Here is a 22,498-nt window from a genome sequence, read left to right as displayed (position 1 = left end):
TTTAGCTGGCTATTAAGTCAGGATTAGTCTGAAGAACAGGACAAAGGACTGGTTAAATGAGTATAACCACATACACTCCAGTTTCCAGTTTAGTATGTTAGTATGTATGAGAGGTGTTAATTCAACTTTCATTCAATTCATTTTGGAGGCTGTAATTTGTGCTGCTGTTGATTTGTATTGCGTTTTATTGAGAGGTGTTGCAAATATTTTGTCCACCCCATTTATATCATTGAGGGTAGGCTTATCAACACCTCTCTAAAGACGTTTCAACAAAAACTGAACATTAGAAATTTGAACCATGAAGTTAGGATGTATTGCAGGACTGATGTATTAGACTGCATTAGTTTTAGCTAGGTGTACCTAATCTGTCAACTAAGCAGACACAAGCTATTTGAAATGAGAGGCAAAATACTTTCTTAAATTTTTGACTTTAAGATCAAATGAAATGTTTTGCAATTTCCCAAATCAATAAAAAAACGACAACACAAACTTTCCAGCTGTGCTTCCAGGGCAGCGATGCGTTGGCTGTGGCTCTCACTGTCCTGCAGCGCTGAGTTCAGTTTACTCTGCAGCTCCGCGGCCTTCTGCTGGTGAGCTGAAGCTTCCAGCTGCACCTGAGACAGCCGGGCCGTGGACGAAGCCAGATCCTCTGTCAGACGAACCTGATGGAGACGCAGGCAGACAAGGGGAGGGGTGAGGAGGAGGGGATGTACCAGTGGCTGTCTACAGTAAAGTAAAACCCAAGCCACACAGAGACAGTGTAACAACATAGTGACCGCCGGGATGACTGGTGCTTGTGGTGTGAGCAGCATGACCCTGTCGGAGAAAAATGGTGATGACTGATGGAAAAGGAGACAGAAGGGAAAAAGACAAAAACGTTAGTTAAAATGTTAATGAAGTATGATATAAAGAGGATGATTCCAGTGGCAGCGGTCAGATCCGGGTCAAATAGTAGTTCCACATGACTTTTGGTGCAGCAAGTTTGGAAATGGGGGGTGATCAGGACAAACCAGATAGTCAGATCAGCTATTAAGTCCCAAAATTGCATTCAAAATGAAATTTAAATCTTTTGTCTAAACTTACTTCCATCCTGTAACTTGTTTAGTGGAATTGACCATTTACTGTCTCAGGGACTTATCAGTTGTGCTTCCTCTAAATGGACATCATTGCAAATTTCTTTAAGTTTTTCTCTTAAGTTTTTCTTCCTGAGTTTAAATTATCAATGACAAATGTATCAAAATCACTGAGGAGCTGTCTTTGCTATGTTTGCTCATAACAGCTGCTGATTTGAAAATAAACTTAGTAGTTTTTAAAAAAAACTTATTTTGCATATACTATTTGACCCCAGTCTGGCAGCGGTACACAGAGAAAGCAGGCTCACCTGGCCGGAGCCCAGGTCCTGAGGCAGTGCATGCTGAGAAGAGAGAGCAGTAAATGCTAGATTTTCTTCAGAACAGCACAGCAGTGCAATGACCAGGCAGCCAGCAGCGAAGCATTTAACATTAGCATCAAATTTATAAACAGGAAACAGACAGTAAATGATATAATAAATAATTCAAATTGCCTAGAAGATAAGAATGCATGTACTCCTTACTTACTTTTCCAAATTTACCACTTATCTCTAACGACAGAACAAAGTGCATCAGTGTTCATTTAGTTATGCAAAGTCATTTTACCAATCATCACTGTCCTGTGAAAACCAAGTAACTCTGAAGCATCAACTTTTTAATGAGCTAAGGAAACCAGCCCTGTTTCCATTTATTTAGGTAAAGAAGTAGGAGATCTCAATCCACAAAGCCTTGATCCTTAAGTTTATCTGAAAAATTCATTATCACCAACTTTGGAGATTCATGGTTTTCACCAGAAAAAGAAGTTTAAAACCTGTTATGGAAACATGTAAAATCACCCATATACATCAAATGTAAAAATGGTGAAATAGTGAATAAATGTAGTTTCTTAGAGAAAATAGACCTTGAAAATGGTAGACATTCTAACAGCTGTAGGAACAGACAGCTGCATACTCACACTAGATTTCCTTTTGTTGACTTTAAAGTATAGGAGAAAGTAAAAAAAAAAAAAAAAAAAAAAGAAATAGACCTGCAAGCAGGTATTATGGCGTCCAAGACTCCGGTGCAAGTCGCAACATGGCCCACGGAGACAATGCAAGTCGGACCTGCAGTACCACGAGCGCAATGGAAGTCGCAAGTGAAGATCAACACAGAGATTGGAAAATATTCAGTTCAGAAACAGTAGTTTGGAATTTTTTATTTTTTTTCCATATTTCATTGTTTTGCAACAATAGCGCCACCTAGTGGCCAAATTTTGCACTGAGCCTCGGTGAGGCATGGGAAAGTACTGGCCCGAGTTTTGTGTTTGGACAATCCTATGTGGAGATATGACATCTCTTCCTGTTTTACTGCAACCTATAGGAAGTTGTTCCTTTTTAACTTGCGCATTTTTTGGAGTATCAAAATTCTTTTAATAACTTTTGATCATGAGGGTCCAAAGATTCAATGTGCAAAGTTGCGTGCAGATCAGACTTAACGTCTAGGAGGAGTTCGAAAAGGAGGTTTTGCATATTTCACAATTTTGCGGGGGAAAAATTACAGGCAGAAATGGGCGTGGCCTATATCGCAAGATGCATCTCAATTCAGGGAACACGTGCATGTCAGGTTTTCTAATGTGCGACATACTATGTGGGAGTTACTGGCCAAAACGCGTTTACCTTGATTATAGCGCCACCTGCTGGTTGACATGTCATTTTTGGTGTCAAAGGTGTGTGCACGGGTCTAAACCACTCCTGGGAATTTCACTTGCATAACTCTTACAGTGTAGGCTGCAGTACCACTTTTACGAATGAGAAAATAAATAAATAAAATAATAATAATAATAATAATAATAATAAAATAAATAAATAAAAATAACAATCTGAGCGATTTCAATAGGGTTCCCAGCACCATTGGTACTGGGCACCACAATGGCTTGCATTCGTGGTTCCCAACTCGGGCTAGGGCCCTTAATAAAACCATTGAGTCTTTAATTATAAAGACCCCCACCTACCATTGTGCTTTGGCCCAACAGATACTGGGTTTTTGAGATCGATACAAATACCGATATTTAAAAGTAAAAAAATCGAATATATTGGCCAATAGTCATTTTTCCCTAAATGCATAACAAACATGTTTGATAAAGATCCCTTAAATGTGGTTATTAAAGGCCAAGATATATACTGAGCATGACATTTTACAGTTAAAAAATAAACATGTCAGTGCTCTGGTGGACAAATTATGCAATGTAGACACTTTGTCTAAACTACCTCAAACATATCTTTGGCATTTCTGTACTGGCATTTCTTGCCTCTTATCATCTCACAGAAACGCCAGTATGGATATATATATAATCGGCCTTTAATCCTGGTCCCACCAACGTATCTGTTGGGCTCTAATACAGCATGCTCTAGATGCTGGATGACAGGGTGAGATGCATATTCCCCCATATTTTGTGAAACCAACTCCACAGTCTGAAGGAACATTCACACACTGCAAGCTATTTGGTTGACGTGACACTGGCTATGCAGGTTAGAGGCTCTGACCACATGCACAAGCAGTGATCTGCAGCCACAAACATATGATCAGGCAAATTTTATGACATTACTCTGGAGTATGTGATGTTTTGGTTCCATCACAAACTACTATCTTCTGACAGTCAGCATTGCAAGAGAGTAACATCATCTTTGTTACAGTGTGAATGCACAATCGATCTACAGTCTCAATTGTTCGCCTTTTCACCACTAAAGACAAATCCTTACCTTGTCCTGCTCAGCCTGCAGTAATCTGGCCTGGTTCTGCTCACTGGATGACTTGAGGGAGTCATTCCTCTGTTCCAGTAGCAGGTTACTCTGCTCCATGTACCTAGACAACCAAAGCACAACCACATTACATCCACCTCAAACACATTCAGACTGAAAACGTTCCTGATACTTTCTTTAAGCTACATGAGTCAGTTTGGTCTGCTGTCACTGTTAGTCCAGCCAGATCAATCACAGTGTGACAGTGTGGAGGAGATATTGACAACTGAAAACTTTTCAGTTTTGTCAAACTATTTGCAATATATCCTCCACACTTGCCTATCATTTTTGAAATAGTAATGTGCAAGATCACATACTGGCCCATACAAAACATTTTTAAAACTTTCAAAATTTTGGCCATTCATTTCTTACGTTCTACCCCAACTGGGTTTGAACCCTAATAAGTCTCATAATGGTGGTTTTAAACAGAAGACCTCCGCATTATCATGAGTGAGAGATTATATACATTTCTATTGCAAGTGACACAAGTGGAAACATGATGTTTGATGTTTCTGTCAACCATCATTGTGACTGACATTTTCTGACTCACCTCTGGTTCTGGTTGATGAGCTCCCCGATCTTGCGGTTTTGCTCATCAATGCGAGAGCTTTTCTCAAAAACTTCCTTTTTTAAACATTCATTTTCCTAAAAACAAAAAAGGAATTTTCAGAACACAGTTTGATTACTGATGACAAGTCCCAATACACAGAAAGATGTAATAAGAGAATCAATACTTATAAAAAACAGCTGAGGTAAAAACAAGTAACAGAGCCTCCAAAAACACAAGGCACTTTACTATTCAGGTGTGTACCTGGACAATTCTTTGGATGTTGTGCATGATCATGGAGGTTTCCATCGACATACTAGACACACCCATGGAAAGACTTCCCTGCCTTTGAAGGTCATCTATCTGTTAAAGTAAAAAAAGACAAGAACTAGATGAATCTCAGTTATGTTAATCTCTATAAACAGATATCTGGATATGAATGCAGAATCTGTAGGCAGATTTTGGCATCGGAAGCGTTCTGGTTTGGTAGTCCGAGTAGTGTGTAGTTTGTAGTCTGAGTAGTATTGACCAGCTACGTTTGAGCAGGCTTTGGTTGCATGCAGGTAAACAGTCCGTGTGGAGAGCAAAAGAGGCTGAACGCATTGGCCAAAATGCAATCTGAAATCAAACCCATCGGTTATCGTTTGACGACGATTTCGCTTTTTGTCTATCTCAGAACCCTGGGTTCCGAGATTGCTAATCAGACTGCTAATGACCGACACACGGAAGAGGCAGTCTCTGTTATCCGGATATCTGCTGGCTACACCCGAAGCCCTGAAACATTGGTCACTGGTTCTGAGATTGCCTTTATGTTAAAGCCACTTAATAAAAAATATTCTTGTACATAGAGTTTATACCTTTGAGGCCAGATGATCCACTTTATCTGCTACTTTTCCAACAGCTAATCGGATCTCTGTGTTGTGTTGTCGGGCCTCAGTCATCAAGAAGGAAGTCACATCACTGGAGCCTGGAGAAAACAACACAATCTCAGGGTTTGTAATTCGTAACAGCTTCATCAATTGAATCAAACGCAAAACTATCTTGCAGAAGTGCATTATTAAATGGTGAAATGGACCCTAAAGTTCAAGGTACAGCAGTTTGATACAAGTGTCAAGAGCTTAGGGTACAGGTTTACTAACAAACTGCATTACATTTTTCATTTCACTCTATACAACCCTCTACATAAACCTGGACTGATCATAATGGCTTCCTTGTAATTGAACTGAACGCTCTTACCCATGTATGGGACAGTTTGTGCAGGGTAGACGTGGCCAACAGGCTGGAGATGAGATGCAGTCACAGAGGTCTGAGTGTAGGTGTAAGGATATTAAACAACATTTGGCACCGATATTGAGACATAATTAGACAAAATTAGTACAAAATGTGGTGAAATCTTACCTGAAAGGCATGGCTGTTGCCTGTCAGCCCAGGCTGTGGGGCAACAGTGGTCATAACAGGAAGTAAGGCAGAAGGTGGAGCAGTGTGAGGATGAGGATGTACTGCAGGAAAACCTAAATAAGTTAACAGTTTAAAATTAGGGCATTTACCAAGAATTTGTAAAACATACTGTACACCATCATAAGAGTTTGTGTTCTTTATAATCCTGTGCTGCAGGAAGAATGCATATATGAACAGGTCGAAGAAGCTTACCGTGTGCTGAAACTGGAGCAGCAGTGGAGATCTGCACTGGAGATGGAGCCGCAGACCGATCCTTCACTCTGCTGTTACTGGTGTCCTGGGGATCAACGCACAGTGACAGAAACTCAGTAATGACACCAGATGTGGCAGATGGTCATTTTATAGGAGCACTCCAGCAATTTTGAATTGCTTTTCTATTACGTTGGGGGATTTGCAAGAGACAGATTAAAAAAAGAATGGTCAAAAATCAGTACAGTAGAGGCCGAGATATCCTGACTTTAAGCCACCAAAGTATGGGTCAGGCTCCAAAACCGCACGATGCTACATTTCCCATAATGCAACTCAAAAGCATCTTTCATCAGACGCTTCCTGTCTTGTAAATTCCCACATTTTTCTAACTGCAAACACCCAGTTTGTAACGCAAGCATCCTGTCTCCAACCCCAAGCACAGATTGCTCAAGTGATGTCCCTTTTGTCAATTTTCTCAGACTTGATGAAACTCCTTCAGAGCCACAGAAGAGATTATACAACTGTATTCACTGTATTATACTACTGTATTGTAATACTCCCGTGACTTTGACATGTAAAGTTGGAGTGCTCCTTTAAGAAAATTCAGTTGATACCGGATTTCTACAAAAACTTTAAAATATATACTTTGCCGTCAAGAAAAAATTACGGAATTAAAAAAAAAGGTTCTAGAAATGGTATTCAAATTGTGTCCTGCACCCTTAAACAGGTCTTTTTCACAAAAGATATTTTGACATGTCACAGTAGGAAGAGCACAGGTATAAATAATAAAATTAATTATGGCTGAATTCCATTTAGCTGCTTTAGTTTTAGGGTCCTGGTATTTCATGTTGGCTCACTGTTACATGACGTACTGGGACACCTGAATAGAGCAGAGCCATCTTTATTATTAGTAACACCTGTGCTTTTCCTACTGTGACAAGCCAAAATGTCTGCTGTGAAAAAGGGATTAATAATCAATTTATCATTAAAGTTAATTATCAAGTACAATATCAAACATTCACTAGTTAAGGTTTCTTAAACATGTCAAGTTGCTGGATTTCTCTCTTTCTTATCATTGTAATGTTGTTGAACACCTTCTGGGTCTTTTCTCTTTGGGTTCCTGTAATTTGTGAAGGGCATTTACCATTTATCATATTTTTGAAATTTTGTTAACAACATAGTTACCTGATTCACTGAAAAATAATCAACAGATTAATCAATCATTTAAAATTTTCCTTAGTCGCCCTATTAGAAGCATGTTTTGCGCTGATAAAGGGAGTACAGTAAATCGGTTTAAGTGCCGTTCTAACACATTAAAACATTTTGCAGGTTTTTTTCACAAGATTTAAAACTCAAACTCAAACAGTCCTTTTTTGGCTATATTCAGGCATTCTGTTGGTTGAGGGCAAAATCTGATTGGGCGATTCAAGGATATTGATTTTCCCTTTTCTGAGCAATTCCTCAAGTGATCCAGATGACAGGTTCAGCTGATTTTTTCTATACTGAAACCAACCTAGTACTATCTGACTTCCCAACCCCGTCTCTGGCTCTTAGCCCAAAGTCCACAGCTCACAAATATATAGTTTCATTTTTTAAAAAGGTTCAATCATTTCTTAAAACAGCTGGTCACTGTAGTTTTGTAGCCAGCGTTACTCAGACAGGAGGAAATAGTGCATTTATTATTATTGGGGACTATTTTCAGCAGCAGATTATTCCACATTTGGTGTTGTGGTGAATATTTGAAGCAGCAGTATGAGTTTGTAGTAATGAAGGAATATATCCCCCAGTACAACAGTGTGGCTCATTGATGTGTTTCTAAGTTTTGGACAACAATGGAGCTCTGTGGCAAAGAGGAATGAGATATATCAGGCTTTGATAAACACATAATACTTGTTGGTCGGATACATTCATTGTTGGTTTTGGCTTTTTCGAGGAATTTGTTGACAAAAAGAAAAAAATAATATCGTCAGACTTATTCTTCAAATCTACAAAAACAACTTTCTTCCCAGGATTCTGCCATCCCACCTCAAGCTCAGAGTCACTGGATTCGGGCTGGCTGGCCACTCCTGTCAGAAAGGGCAACATGGGCTGGCCCATCTTTGCCATGCGAGAGATCAGCTTGGCTTTTGTGGCATCTGGATTCTGAAGTTTGAAAAACAAAGCTTCCATCAATACAGCTGCAAAATAACGGAATACAGTTAATTTCAAAATAGATCATTAATAATTTAAAAAAGCAGTGAGGGCGCTTACTGCCAGTTGTTCACTGAGCGAGTTTGACTTTGCACGAAGTGGTGGCTCCCTGGAAAAACAGAGAAAAGGTCAGAGACAAATCGGCTTAAGTGACAAAACAGTTAAAGATAATGCTGTTAACTATTTCCGGAGGCTTAAATCTCACCCTGGTCTGCCTGGACCTGAGGCGGTGGTCTGTACTGCGGGCTCTGGGACCAGATTCTCCACACTGGGGGCTGGGGAAGGAGCAGGGGAGGGAGCAGCAGAGTCTCTGGAGCTGGCACTGGCCCTGTCAGACCCACTGTCCTTGGAAAACTTAACCTATAGCACAAAACAAGCAGAATAAGCTTCAATTCACATTTCATTACAAGCAACTAGGAATAAAGAGGTCATGTCAGAAGTTGCAGCTCCATAAACACAGACATAACTTAAGTATTAATGTGACATTAAAATGATCAGGTATGTTAGAACAGGTCAAATACAAGAGCAGATGAGGGAAGGATGTATTGATTCTCAAAAACTCTATCGATTTTTACCTCTTAAACCCGAGCGTCCCAGGTACCGCCCCTGGGCAGTGAGCGCATCTCACAACAAACACCATATAAGGACATGCTAACCATGTAACAACATATTCATGCTGCACACCCACTTAACGGTACAAAGCTCAGCTAAAAGCTCATGTTAACCATTGTTACCTGAACGAAACAAGTCAAACACCAAGCAACTGACTAAGTGTGTAGCAAAAAGCATTCTGTCTGAACACGGTGCATGCCCGCAGTCACAGCGCTCCTGATATCTTCCATATCACGCTATCCACACAAACGACACCTCAAATGAATACTGAGACTCCACAGATTCCAGCAGTAACTTATACAGTAACTCTTATCAGGGTACGACCAAACCTTGCCGAACAAACTTCAACAACGAATTGTGTCTTACCTTTGTTGTTTTTGTAATCAAAAGTTGTGTACTACTACTCCAATGTCTCGAGGCCATTCTGAAGCCATTACTGTCAGGATATATGCATGTGCATTGCATAGGGAAGGAATAACAGTTGACATTACCGATTATTATTATTGATCAATATTCATTGTGTTTTTTAATATTTTAATGTTTTTGGGAGATACATGTTATATATAATATGGCTATATGGAAATAAATAGTGTTTAGAAGTAGAAGTCCCAGTAAACAGTCAACATGTAAACAGCAAACATGGCCAAAACACGGAGACCTGAGATGTATCATAAATGTTGTATTTTAGTGTCTTTTCATCAAATTTACAGTGTCAGGTGTAATAAAGGAGTAAGACATTCAGCTGGATTATTATTCATGGAATCTTGGTTATAATAGTGATATTGCCTTTGAAATTTAGATTTTATACTAGGTGAGGATGAAAATCTTTTTTTTTTTTATTTATTGCACTTCCATTTTTTCCTAAGATTAGATTTTTTTAAAATCGCAATATATCGCCTTGCTTACAGTATCGCAATACATCGCAATATATTGAATCGTAACCCCTGTATCGTGATATGTATCGTATTGTTAGATTATTGGCAATACACAGCCTTAGAAGGATGTAAAAAATTGTTCAGTGGGTGTTACCCGTCGGAGCTCTGCTTCAAAAATAAGAGTGCTGTTAGCCGGGACACGGTTGGGGACTCCCTTGGATCCGTAAGATAGGCTGGGTGGGATGACAATGAGACGACGGCCTGCCTTCTTCATCCCCAGCATTCCTTCCTCCCAGCCCTGTGCACACAGAGAAGGACAGGAAGAGGGATAATGAGGTAATAACATAGTAATATGATGATGATGAACATGATGCAGTCACAGTTTAGGCTGGTCATTTAAAGCTAGGCTAGTTTATTTCAAAACACAATGTTACCCCCATTAGGTCGATTAGTAGAAGAGCAAATGCACTAGAGACTCAATAAGAAAGCCAACGGTGGGAAGCTTAGACAGAAACGTACTTCTCAAAAATGGACTGTCACAATACTTGTACATGGGAATTAATTTTTTTGGGGGGGCATTTTTTTCTTTCAATTTAGTAATTTAGACAGACTAGACTAGTTTGCTTATGTACCAGCCAGACCTACTTTACAAGTAACATCAGTTATAACTTGAGTATAACTTGATAAGCACTAAAACATGGTGCCAAAATGTTCAAGGGAACTACTCCTGTAGTGAATTGTCTCATGTTTGAGAAAAAAAGGGTTTCTTATTCATTTATATTATTTTTTCCTCCTTTTCTCCTCCTCACTGATGTCACATAAGCTCTGATAAAAGATTCACACCAAAACATGTCAGCAAATTTGTACTGAATTACAAGCCAATCACATGTAACATCATCAGAACCATAAGTGGAAAGGCAGTAAAAAATTGATAAGCAAGGTCAAATATATACACTATGAACACACAACAATAATAGAATAAGAAGCTGCAGAGACAATAGGAATAATGTCCCAACAATTTAAGTAAGGCCTTTCCTGTTGTGAAACCAGGAGTAAAAGAACAGATAAAGGCCTGAAGAATAGAAATAAATGCCCAATAAGAAACACTGTATAAACCAAGAGTGGACATGTAGTAGTGCAAAAAAAAAATAATTATTTACACCATCTCTGACACAATTATCATGGTAGGCAAAGTGACTCTACTGATCTATAAAAATGTCTTTATTGCTCTTTATTACTTGTCACTTTGTTGTAAACTCTGTACTTCTGTCCATAACGGGATCATGTAAGAATAGGCTGGTGACAGGTTTTGATCTGATCCTGCTCCATAGCAGGTTAGCCATGAAGCATGGGTCACAATGGTGATCTACCTGGTTAAAAGGGAGCCATCTTTGTGATACAGGCCCCAGCATGATAGATCAGTTTAATGTTGATACCCTAATATGAGAGTGCAGTGTGGGAATTTGGATGTCATGACACTGCCATTTACTGTAGGCGAAATGTCTTTACATGATGTGTAAGTCTGAACTGCAATTTTCTTAACAATCTAAAATGTTGCTGAGTAAAATGACCAATAATCATATTTACATTATCTTCTGATGTGATATCCAACATGTGATATCCAAACATCTTGACATTATAATACCACAGTATTTGGAAATAAGAAATATGTTTGGTTTCAGTATCACCAAGTCCTAATGAAACATGTAGGATACAGTACCACCTGAGAGATCATGTTTGGATAGTGAACTTTTTTGGTGGTAAAATACAATCTTTGAAAATATTTTTATATACAAATATCATGCATCACTCGTAAAAAAAAAAATATATATATCAAAACAAACAACGAAACAAAAATTAGAGGATACTAGATACAAATTGATTGAAATAAAATATAGTAATGAAAAGTAGCAGAACAGAAGAAATTAAATTAGATAAATAAAATAAGAACATTTTCAAAAATGATCGTGTTTGTATTAAAAAGGTGTTTTTGTGGGGACTTAACTTAAGCAGCTATTCTTATTTAGTATAGTATAATTTGACTCACTTTGATCAGTTTTCCAGTTCCAACTTTCACTCGTTGCAACTTGTCCTTGTTCTGGTTGGAGTCAAACATCTGAAATTATATTTAAGGTTCAATGATTTGTGTGCCAGCAGGTCTAGAAATCAACAGGAACTGGAGATACAATTATGAAATTGATTAAATAATGGTGGAAGTGTGTGACCTGTCCGATGGCGTGGTCCTGCAGGAGCCAGCCTGTATACACCACCTCCAAAGAGTCTCCATTCTCTACCGCCTGGCCCTCACCAAGACTCAGATCCTGAATCACCACAGCATCTAAAGAGGCTGCGCTGTTTGCCTTCGCCAAACATACCTGATGCACATAAAAGGAAAGAAGTCTTCATCTAATAATCAATGTAACTAGTGCAATTTTGTGAAAGCTTGTATGTAGTATGGGTCAATAATTAAGGGGTTTTGAAGCTCAATCTCAACTTGTGGATTGTGGACAACTTCTTAGTCACTCACTCTGTCAAACAATAATCACAATCTTAGTTGTAGTCCTCTTGTGTCACTCACCTCTTTGCAGAAGTCTGATGAAGCTTTCTCTGATTCAAACATTAGGGACCAGTTTTGCCTCTGGTCATCATAAAAAGTGCAGTAATTGTTTGGCTGTACCTGCAGGAGAGAAAGAACATGACACCCTCCATTCCAAAGCCCTCCAAACCCAAGAGTCATGTCAGTTGGTGGTGAGACCAACTGCCCCCTCCCCCCCAGACACACTCTGACCAGTCTCACAACAGCACTGCTTTCCAAACACCAATCAGAGTAAACCAAATTATAAAGCAATCTAAAGGAACCTATTTGGAACACTGGAAAGAAGAAACCAAAGTAGATTAGAAGGTTATCTGGCCCTAAAAAGAGATTATGAATTGGCAGAATATCTCTCTACTGTCAGAGACAGAAAGCATGCTCATGGTGCATCATTTTTCATCAGTAATCTGCTAATGTGCGCAGAAACTTGCTCAAAAGTCTATAAGTTATATACTCTGGGGGAATCTGTAGAGTCATGAACTTTAATATATTGTTGCTATGTTTAGAATTATTAATCTACACAGTGACCGACTGATATGAAGTCTGGAGTGTGCTGCCGAACTTTGTAAATGTTTGTAATCAACAGATGTCTTAAAAAGGCATTTATAAATCTGAAGGGAAAAAAACATTTAATGAAGGTTTTATTTCATATTTCAAATATTTAATAGCTTGCAGTGCTGTAATGGACATAATATTGACAAATTTATGAAGCAAATGGAAGAGGACCGCCATAATGATTATGATGAACATGTTTAGGAAGAATGTATTCGGGCCTCCCATCCCCTTTATCTTTACAATATATTTTTTACAACATACAAAATAGGATATTACATAGACAATACAGAACACTTAATATTATGAACACAAATGATCCCAACTGACAGCTGGAACTTACACGCATTGCTTTTTGAGTTGTTCAAAAACACTGGTCATGTATAGCGAAGAGATTGGTACAATTTTAAAGCACATTATTTGTGAAGATGCAGACCACTTTTTACTGGAGCTGACATCTAAAGAAGAAACCTTGGACTCACATTGATCTAAGCTGCTCTACAAACTTCTTTTCTTAACAAGAAAGTGCATAGTGTTTAATTGAAGCCATGAAAAACATCCTATTGTAATATTGAGTTTTTCCAATGTAAAGACTCAGTGCCAAATAAAAGGAAACGACAACAGCTTTATGGATCTATGGCACTTGCCCGGTGATCTAAGGCCTTGTTCGCACTGCCATCCCAAATCCATTTTTTGGCATATCCAGATTGATTTTAGAAAGTCTGGACAGCAAAAAACCACATGAAATACGATTTTTGCTAATCGGATTCAAGCCACATTTGGAGGTGGTTTGAAATGCAATTCCAATCAGATTTCTACAGATGGCCGTTCAAATAGGATTTCAAAGTGTCTTTTGCCTCACTGGCAACGCGACTCACAACATCAACAACATCAAATCCAGAGTGACAGAAGTGCATCAGAGGAGGCATCATGCATCATTCCAGCCTCCTCTGATGCACCAGAGAAATTCAGCGATGGAGGAGGCTGGTATGATGCATGATGCCTCCTCCAATGCACTTCTGTTTTGCACTGGGACTTAACGCGCGCGATTGTTTGAAGGGCGAGATGGTGGATCTCCATTTCTCATGCTTCCACGTTGGAAAGCCGCATCACCAGCGTACGTAGTTACTGACGCCTACGTCATTAACACAGCAACCCATGCCGATAGGTTGGTGATGTCTGGACACACATTCTGTCTTAAAGATCTGATTTGAGAAACAAATCTGATTTGCCTGCAGTCTGAACAAAGTGACCCAATCACATTTTTCACTGATACCAATTGCCGATTGTCGTTATACACGATACACGGCAGATACCGAACGTGTTTTGTTTTGTTATAGCAGCCGGTATAGCAGTATTAAAAATCAAGTATTGAAATACCTTGTGGTTCCACACCATGAGAACTGAATCAGTAGCTGCTGTAGCCCCCAGTAGCCGGTGCGGACCTTACTGGAACCTGGCTGTGTCATGAAGAATATGTAGCCTAAATGAGTCCACTCCGCCTAGTCATATTAATACTCATGGCACTGCCGGAGGAGGTGGAGTTGCAGCCATCTTCGACTCAAGCCTATTAATAAACCCTAAAACTAAACTAAATTATAACTCATTCGAAAGCCTTGTTCTTAGTCTTTCACACCCAACCTGGATAACATGACACCCAATTCTATTTATTATAATGTACCACTCCTGGTCCTTATTCTGAATATTTATCTGAATTCTCAGAGTTTTTATCAAGTTTAGTCCTTAAAACAGAGAAATTATTGTAGGTGATTTCAATATTCATGTGGACGTTGAAAATTATAGCCTTAGTACTGCTTTTATCTCTAGGCAAGTAGAACACTGCGATCCCAGGATGCAGGGTTACTTGTGGTTCTTAGAGTCTCCAAAAGTAGAATGGGTGCCAGAGCCTTCAGTTATCAAGCTCCTCTTGTGTGGAATCAGATCCCAGTTTAGGTTCAGGAGGCAGACACCATCTCCACATTTAAGAGTTTAAGATTTTCCTCTTTGATAAAGTTTATAGTTAGGGCTGGCTCAGGTCCTGAACCGTCACACCCAACCTGAGCACTGAGCTCCTCCTCTCCATCGGTATGCATTTTTATCCCATTACTGCATGTTACTAACTCGACATCTCTCTCCCGTAGTTTTGTGCTTTCTCGTTTCTCTCCTCTCTCCTTCTGTCGCTTTCAGCAGGTATTTCTCCCTCCGGAGCTGCAGAGACTAGATCTTTGGTTGTGGCCGACCTGCTGCTCCTGTGTTCCTGCTTGACAACTGCTACTACAGTTGTCGCTATTGGCTTTGTTACTGTTATTGTCATTATTATTCCTATGACTATCATTCCTATTATTATTACTTTATTAATACTGATGTTACACTACATTATTGCTATTTTAAAATTCTCGGTGAAATTTGCTCTCTCTCTCAAAACCCAACACAGCAGTGGCGGATGGCTGCCCACCTATTGAGTTTGGTTCTGCCTGAGGTTTTTGCCTGTTTAAAGGAAGTTTTTTCATGCTACTGTCGCCAAGTGCTTGCTCATGTTGGGATTGGTTGGCTCTCTGTAAATAATATAAAGAGTACGGTCTAGACCTGCTCTATAGGAAAACTGCATTGAGATAACTTCTGTTATGAATTGGCGCTATATAAATAAAATAAAATTTTATTGCACTGAATTAATAACCTGCTTGAACAAACAACATATATGGACATTTTTCTGGTGAGGACAATCTGGTTATGATCCACTAGTTAGACACGACACGAGATGAATAAATCGCCATCTTGACTGGAAAGGAGCCTGCGCTGCGGACGAGAAGTCCCTCATGTCTTTTCCTAAACACTTTTCCTTTTCCTCGATGGAAAACATAATTAGGTCAAGGAAATATGTGAAGGAGAATTCATAAGGACTTTGGAAACGCCAACTGCTAACAGAATCCAACTGCACTTACACTAGGCAACGTAATTATGCTATGGATGTTTTTGATGTGGGTCTGCCATGGTGAAACTATAATGTTCCGAAGGACTACAAAAAGCATCTTACTTCGCCCTGTGCATTCTCACTGTGTTGTTTCATGCAGGCAATATGAACGTGGACAACGCAAGGAAAAATATTACTTCATTAACAAGGTTGGAATGGAAATTAAAAAAGGAATACAGGCAGGGATGCTGGAAGTTGTGCGGGTGCAGAGAGAAGGTCAGTCTATATAATGACTTCATACTAATTGGTGCGCAATATTCATGTTTTTTGTTTTTTTTATTCATTTGAATGGCCAGGATAACTTTAACTCATAGTTTTTAACAACAATTTGAGAACTTTTTACACTACAGCAGACAACAAACTTGAAGGAATTGTGGGACGGCATTATCTCCTTCCTTTCGTAAAGGATGGTCCAGTGTATCCTATGCTAAAAGGAGATATGAAAGAAGTATTGAAGCACCTTTCCTTAGCATTAAGAGAATTTGAAGAGCTCTTATGGCTGCCACTTAAATACTCCCAGGTAATTTCACTCAGTTAAGATCCGCTAGTAAACAAATACAATGTGCATCGGTTTTTGCGATCGGCGACTAGAAAGCATTAATCCCGATCTCCCGATCGCATATTTTTACTGAATATCTGCCGATAACTATCGTCAGCCGACTGATCTCAGCATCCCTAGCAGCGACACACTGGACTGAAGAGCTCCTTATGTTTCTATGTAATACGTGTCACAAGTGGAATTGCTTGCACACAATAATAACTGAGGGATGGTGTATTTGTTTGTAAAATGAGTCCCTTATAAGATCTTTACTACATAAAGGATAATCTATTCCCCCTTTTTCTGTCTCTTCACCCTCCTTCTTATAGCCCAGGCCTATGATGTTTAATATTCTGATATTGTTATGTTGAGAATTGATGTGATGCAATAAAAATAAAAATAACAATAACTCAAGGTCCACTTACTAGCTTTGTCCAAAGGTTTCAAAGGCATCTCCATCAGTGGATGGAGTTTGCTCAGTTTTCATAGAGATGGCTAAGTTATGACTAAAGTATGGAGCTTCGGCCAACAGAATACAGGTCTTCTGCTGGTGAAGACTGTGAGACACAGTTGCTCCAGCATAAGCAGGTGAGTGGACAATTATATATTGATTCAATTTGCATTTAAATTATGCATTAAAAACTAAATAAATTTGCAAAATTTGTCTGCTTATCATATTCCATCTCACAGTTCATTTGTCGCTTGCTTTAATTTTTACAGTTTCCATTTTGTGAATTCACTTTAATTCAAAAGACATATAAGCAGTGTGGCACCCAAAATTTCAATGACGTCCAACCCACACCCAGGAAACAGGAGCTCTGATCGGCCAGCTGCTGTGTCTTGGCAGGAGTCAAGGCATGGTCACATTACATTTCCGGTATACAAATATTTGCTCCTTCTCCCATTCACTCCTATTGAATCCCAAATTATGGACAAATTGAAAGCATGCAGTTCCTGTTTCGCTGTGATCCCCAGCTGCTCTGCTGGCGTTGCAGGTCAGAGTTCACCTATGTTCAACTCTGACCAAGTGGATGTGCTCAGTCGGCCAATAGAAACAGCGCACCACGGTGTTTGGAAAGTGGAAGTTATTATTCTGTCTTGTTTCTCCACCATTTTTAGTACAGTATCACACTACTAGACTATGTAACTGTAGCTTCGCTCTCATACACTGTTTATAGTTTATAATCGCTCTGATCAATATCTATTTATTACCCGCATCAGAAACGTGACATCACGTCACCAGACTCAGGGCGGGCGGCCATCTGCCGCTGCAGTGTTGGGTTTTGAGAGAGAGAGAGAGAGAGAGAGAGAGAGAGAGAGAGAGAGAGAGAGAGAGAGAGAGAGAGAGAGAGAGAGAGAGAGAGAAGGGGGGTGGGGGAGAGGGAAGCACAATGCAAATTCCACCTAGAATTTTACAATAGCAATAATGTAATGGTAGTGGTAATATTAATAAAGTTATAATAATAGGAATGATAGTCATAGGAATAATAATGACAATAATATCGTAGAAAAGGTTTCAGTCGAAGTCATCTGGACACAGTTTTCAATGACAATAATAGTAACAAAGCCAATAACAACAACTGTAGTAGCAGTTATCGAGCAGGAACAATTCATTATCTTAATTGAATTAAATAATAAATTTGTCTATAAATATTCCAGTGACAGACTCCATAGACTAATGCAACCTTGACAATATATGCCCCATATACTTCTCATTGTATCCAGATTTTTAATTATTTGACTTTTATCAATTCATGTTTTTACAGTACAGTGTACTTTATATAAGAGTAGAGTTATTCCAAAAAGGACAGAGGCATTGGAGTGTGATAAAGCTTTGGACTTTCTTCAGTTAGAAAACATTTTCAGACCTAGAAATAATCCAAATGTATTTCTATAAATTGTTAGACTTCCCAGCCATATGCAAAGTCCCCTCAGTGTGAAGTGTGATATTCCTTTAATGCATTAGATTTTCTGTTTGTCCATTTGTAATCAACATCCTTTACGTCTCTACTCACCGTGAAAACAAAGCCCATATGAATCTTGGCAATTGTCACTTGTTTCTGTTGGCTCAGGTACAGAAGAAGCTTGTACTGCAGAAAAAGAGAAGTGCATTTTTTATAAAAAATCAAGAGTCACACCAATAATCTCAAACAGGTGACCAATTAGCAAAGCTCCAACCTCTTTTGATGTGTGGTTGCCCAGTACGGCTGCTCCCAACTTGCCCTGCTTCACATACTGTCCGTTAATACTGCACACGGGACAAAAATGGCAGAAAAGATTTTCACTTGACTTAGTATAGGATGATTTGGGGAGTTGTGACTTGATTTATGCAGTGTATTATGGAATTCATTTTTATGTTCAATTAAAAATTATTTATTTATATAGCACCAATTCATAACAGATGTTATCTCATTGCGCTTGTGTTATGTTTTTAAGCTTTGCAAACAATGTTTCTCGTGGGGGACTGAATACTTGCAGCCCTCAGACTTTTTACATTTAGAAAATGCATGAAAAAAGCTGAAAAAATAAAATATGGTTTTAATAAAAATTAAAACCAGCATTAAAGTGATTTTAAAATATTAAAAACAGGGTCCTCACCATCTGAAGGCTTGGACTGGTGTGGCGAATAAAACTGCAGGAGCTCCAGGTGGTGGAGCTGATTTCTGTGCGGCTGGTGCTGTAAATGGACAAAAGACATATTCAGTTCAGACATCATGGCTGAATGGGAAGTCACTGATGTCTCCGTTCTGATGGTCTTACCTGAATTGGAGCTCTTTCTGGGCTGTTTTGGCGCTGTGTACTGGAATGACTCATTTCCCTGACTGGCTTCCTGGTCTAGTCCAAACAGGGAGGCCAACTTGGCCCTGCAAGGAAAAGAAGTGTAAAGATCATCTAGATATGCTTATGTTTGCCATGAAATGTATGATCCACTCTATGGTTACACTCAGAATAAAAATATCTTGGCATCAGATATAAGATATGGGCTCTGACGCAGCACTGACTGTGTAGTCAGGCTAGTTCCTACTCACATCGGTAAATATGGTCATATAAGCCTTTCATCTTCATTTCAGGGATCTCAGGAGTTACTGTAACTGCCTGCCACACTTCAAAAACTCCTAATAACATTTCAATTTTAATGAAGGTGTTCAAGTACATAATGGGCTACACTATATGCATTCTATCTGCACAAACTTGATAAAAAAAAAATGTCAGAACAAACAACTATAGGGCTGCATCAAAGTTATTTTCGTTATCAATTAATCTTTTTTTTTTTATTAACCGATGACTCACTTAGTCTATAAAATATCAGAAAGGGATTTAAAAAGGCCATCACAATTTCCCCAGCCCAAGGTAATGTGTTCAAATAGCTTTTTTTGCCTGACCAAAAGTCCAAAACCCAAAGACATTTGACATTTAAAAAAAAAAGCTTAACTCAAGGTCCACTTACTAGCTTTATCTGGATATTTCTACCTCATCTCACGGTCTTCTTCAGAGGATTAAGTTAGCTCCGTTATCAAGGAGCTACATGACAACCTCCGTGACAACTGAGCAAACGTTGAAACAATGAGCGTGAAAGTTCATTCTTGACCTTGGAAACAGTTATTTACCAAAAACGTTTTTAACTCAACTCACACGTTTTACAGGACCTTTCAACTGCATCTCACGGTCTTCCTCAGTGGATGAAGTCTGCTCAGTCTGACAAACTCCATCTGCTGAAGAAAACTGTGAGATGCAGTGTGTGAAGCTCCATAAAAACTAGTAAGTGGACCTTGAGTTAAGATTTTTCTACTGATTCCCAGGTCAATGGAATTGAAAGGAATGAACTTTCATGTCATTTGCATTTCTATAAAACAGAGAGAAGCAGAAAATCCTTATGTTTGAGGAACTGGAACCAGCAAATGTTTGACATTTTTGCTTGACAAATGACTTAAACAATTAATCAAATATTAAAATTCTTGGTGATTAATTTTCTGATGATCGACTAATCAACAATTGTAGCCCAGAAACAACTAGACCATTACAACATCATTACATACTGCAACATCATTATAACTACTACCTAAATCATAGGCACCAATCTCATTATATTCAAGAGACGGGACCAAACCTGCGAGACTAGACCAACATTTCTGCCAGGTTTTTGTAGTTTCAAAACAAGACAAGGCATGGAAAACTGCCCAGCTGACTGTACTGACCCCTGGAACTCCTTCCACTGGTAATCATTGGCATCTCCCAGAACTGACATGTTGAAAGCCTTTAAGCTCTCATGTCCGATGGTAAAGAACTGGGATGAGGAGGGGCAGTCCATTTGCATGTGTGAGTCAAAATCTTTCTAGCATACGTTCCAACACTTCCGTCCTGGGTTATCCCTGATCTCTTGTTCCCCGGTGCAGTCACACCACTGTGGTAGATTCAACAGCATAGCAGAGAAAGAAACTGAGTGCCGACTTAGTGCTGGGTCTCCACTGAGCAGAGATGGCCTATGGCAGAAGCCTTCACCTTACCCCTCTAACAGGCAGCATGTGAGAGGAATTAGTTGCCATAACACTCCTCCCACAGGCCCTACACTGGCTGCTTATTCCACTTGCTCATACACACTGTGCTGCTATAACACAATGAGCATGCAGTCTGAAAATGTAGCAAAGCTGTAACTGAATGCCTCATAATTGAGAGGCAAGGTATATTAATAGAAACTGAGTCTGTCTCATAACAAAAGGGTCACAGTTTGGATTCCTGAAACGTATAATTTGTTTGTCAACATCACAACAACCTCCATTTTAAGTGGCTTTCCATAACAAAATGCACGTAAACATAGAAAATACATAACCTACACGTGTAAAAACTTCCTTTCAACAAAGTAATGTTATTCTTTATTGTATATTCTGACAATCTTTAAGTACTTCGAGCTAGCTAAAACACTGCACTGTTTTGTTAATTAGAGTTTGGTTTATCAGACTCAGTCATGTAAAATCCATAATCTAAATCTAATAAAAGACATTGTTTTGAAGTTATAAAAAGACCTTTTGTGAGTCACAACATTAAGCAATTGTCTTCATAACAGGAATCAGTCAGTTAGTTAAGTGACTTAAATATAAATGTTAAATTAAATTTCGTAAGATCGGAACATACCAGACAGTCTGAGACGCTTCATTCACAACAACCAAAAAAACACTTGGACGCAACAGCCGACAGTCAGTGAGATAGCAGTGCATGTGATAACTCATCAGATCAGCAGTGGGACCAGGCCAGAGATGCAGCCGATATGAAATCAGTTGAATTGTATCTGATATAACTTGCTATAACGCTCCATGAACTAGCCACTAATTAGTTTGATACCTTTGTAATTCTCTGTAGGATGAAAATACTTTGTTGTAAAGCTGCTAACTTTTCAATGGTAAAAATAGTCATGAATTTAGGCAACTCTCAGCTTTTCTATAAGCTTTCCTGCGAGATATAAAGTCTCATCAAGTATCTAGCAAAGTAATGAGGGTTAAATTACATAGCAGGCAGAACTTTTATGAATATCAAAGGTCATTTTCTAATTCGGCACATATATGTTCTTTTTTTTCTTCTCTTTTTTTTTATAAAATCGCATCTTTTTGGAGGTGATTCACAGTGCTTCCCTTGGTATTTTAGGGTGAAAACATTTGTGGACACGGTAAAAAGAAATATTTGAAAACATTTGCTGAAATATGTGCTTCAGGGTGAAAAATGTAAGCCGGATAAGATACCAATTTAGGAAGAATCGCCTAGGCTGTAAGTTATTTTCTAAAGGGTATTACCTAGAAACAAGGTCGCAATAAATTGCCAGATTTTAAATGAAATTTGGCCCATACACGAGAACAGCTAGCTAACCCTTGCTAAATGGTGCTAAGTTAAGCTAGTTAGCTCGTAGGCTAAGAGCATTAGCTTGGTGGAAACAAACAAACTCACCCTCCTGTGGGAGACAAGAAGTCCCCGTCTTCATCGTCTCCGCCGAACATCTTTTGAGTTTGAAGCCTTTTCTTATTAAATAAAACACATGCACAAGTGAGTTAGCTATTTTACATGACTAGTTTATTGAACTGTGGCTTTCCCTTCCTGTTTGTAGTGGAATCAGCTGACTTTCCACCTGATCCGAATTCA

At 39.0% G+C, this 22,498-nt stretch overlaps 1 protein-coding gene across 10 annotated transcripts in view; it reads right to left on the bottom strand.

Annotated features, from left to right (window-relative positions):
• Window positions 1-22,498, bottom strand: part of fkbp15b (FKBP prolyl isomerase family member 15b) — a 30,355-nt gene extending 7,857 nt beyond the window's left edge. Inside the window, exons 1-22 of one of the 10 annotated variants that reach the window (XM_044195966.1) lie at window positions 22,307-22,444; window positions 20,569-20,774; window positions 19,133-19,236; window positions 18,971-19,049; window positions 18,551-18,620; window positions 18,388-18,462; window positions 12,297-12,395; window positions 11,944-12,093; window positions 11,766-11,834; window positions 9,873-10,016; window positions 8,437-8,591; window positions 8,292-8,340; window positions 8,067-8,183; window positions 6,045-6,129; window positions 5,793-5,905; window positions 5,631-5,700; window positions 5,252-5,361; window positions 4,659-4,757; window positions 4,398-4,492; window positions 3,809-3,911; window positions 1,382-1,414; window positions 491-662 (exon numbers count right to left, since the gene is read on the bottom strand). In XM_044195966.1, coding sequence (XP_044051901.1) covers window positions 491-662; window positions 1,382-1,414; window positions 3,809-3,911; window positions 4,398-4,492; window positions 4,659-4,757; window positions 5,252-5,361; window positions 5,631-5,700; window positions 5,793-5,905; window positions 6,045-6,129; window positions 8,067-8,183; window positions 8,292-8,340; window positions 8,437-8,591; window positions 9,873-10,016; window positions 11,766-11,834; window positions 11,944-12,093; window positions 12,297-12,395; window positions 18,388-18,462; window positions 18,551-18,620; window positions 18,971-19,049; window positions 19,133-19,236; window positions 20,569-20,687 — 2,110 coding nt within the window. In that variant the 5' untranslated portion in view covers window positions 20,688-20,774; window positions 22,307-22,444. Of the gene's footprint in view, window positions 1-490; window positions 663-1,381; window positions 1,415-3,808; window positions 3,912-4,397; window positions 4,493-4,658; window positions 4,758-5,251; window positions 5,362-5,630; window positions 5,701-5,792; window positions 5,906-6,044; window positions 6,130-8,066; window positions 8,184-8,291; window positions 8,341-8,436; window positions 8,592-9,872; window positions 10,017-11,765; window positions 11,835-11,943; window positions 12,094-12,296; window positions 12,396-18,387; window positions 18,463-18,550; window positions 18,621-18,970; window positions 19,050-19,132; window positions 19,237-19,820; window positions 19,969-20,568; window positions 20,775-22,306 lie in introns of those variants that run through there. The other 9 variants (XM_044195968.1, XM_044195967.1, XM_044195970.1 and 6 more) reach the window with 9 other exon arrangements.

The sequence above is a fragment of the Siniperca chuatsi genome, linkage group LG5 (genome assembly GCF_020085105.1).
Source record: "Siniperca chuatsi isolate FFG_IHB_CAS linkage group LG5, ASM2008510v1, whole genome shotgun sequence".
NCBI classification, from domain to species: Eukaryota; Metazoa; Chordata; class Actinopteri; order Centrarchiformes; family Sinipercidae; genus Siniperca; species Siniperca chuatsi.
Note: the sequence above shows the minus strand (reverse complement) of the source record. Positions and strands in the feature narration are given on the sequence as shown.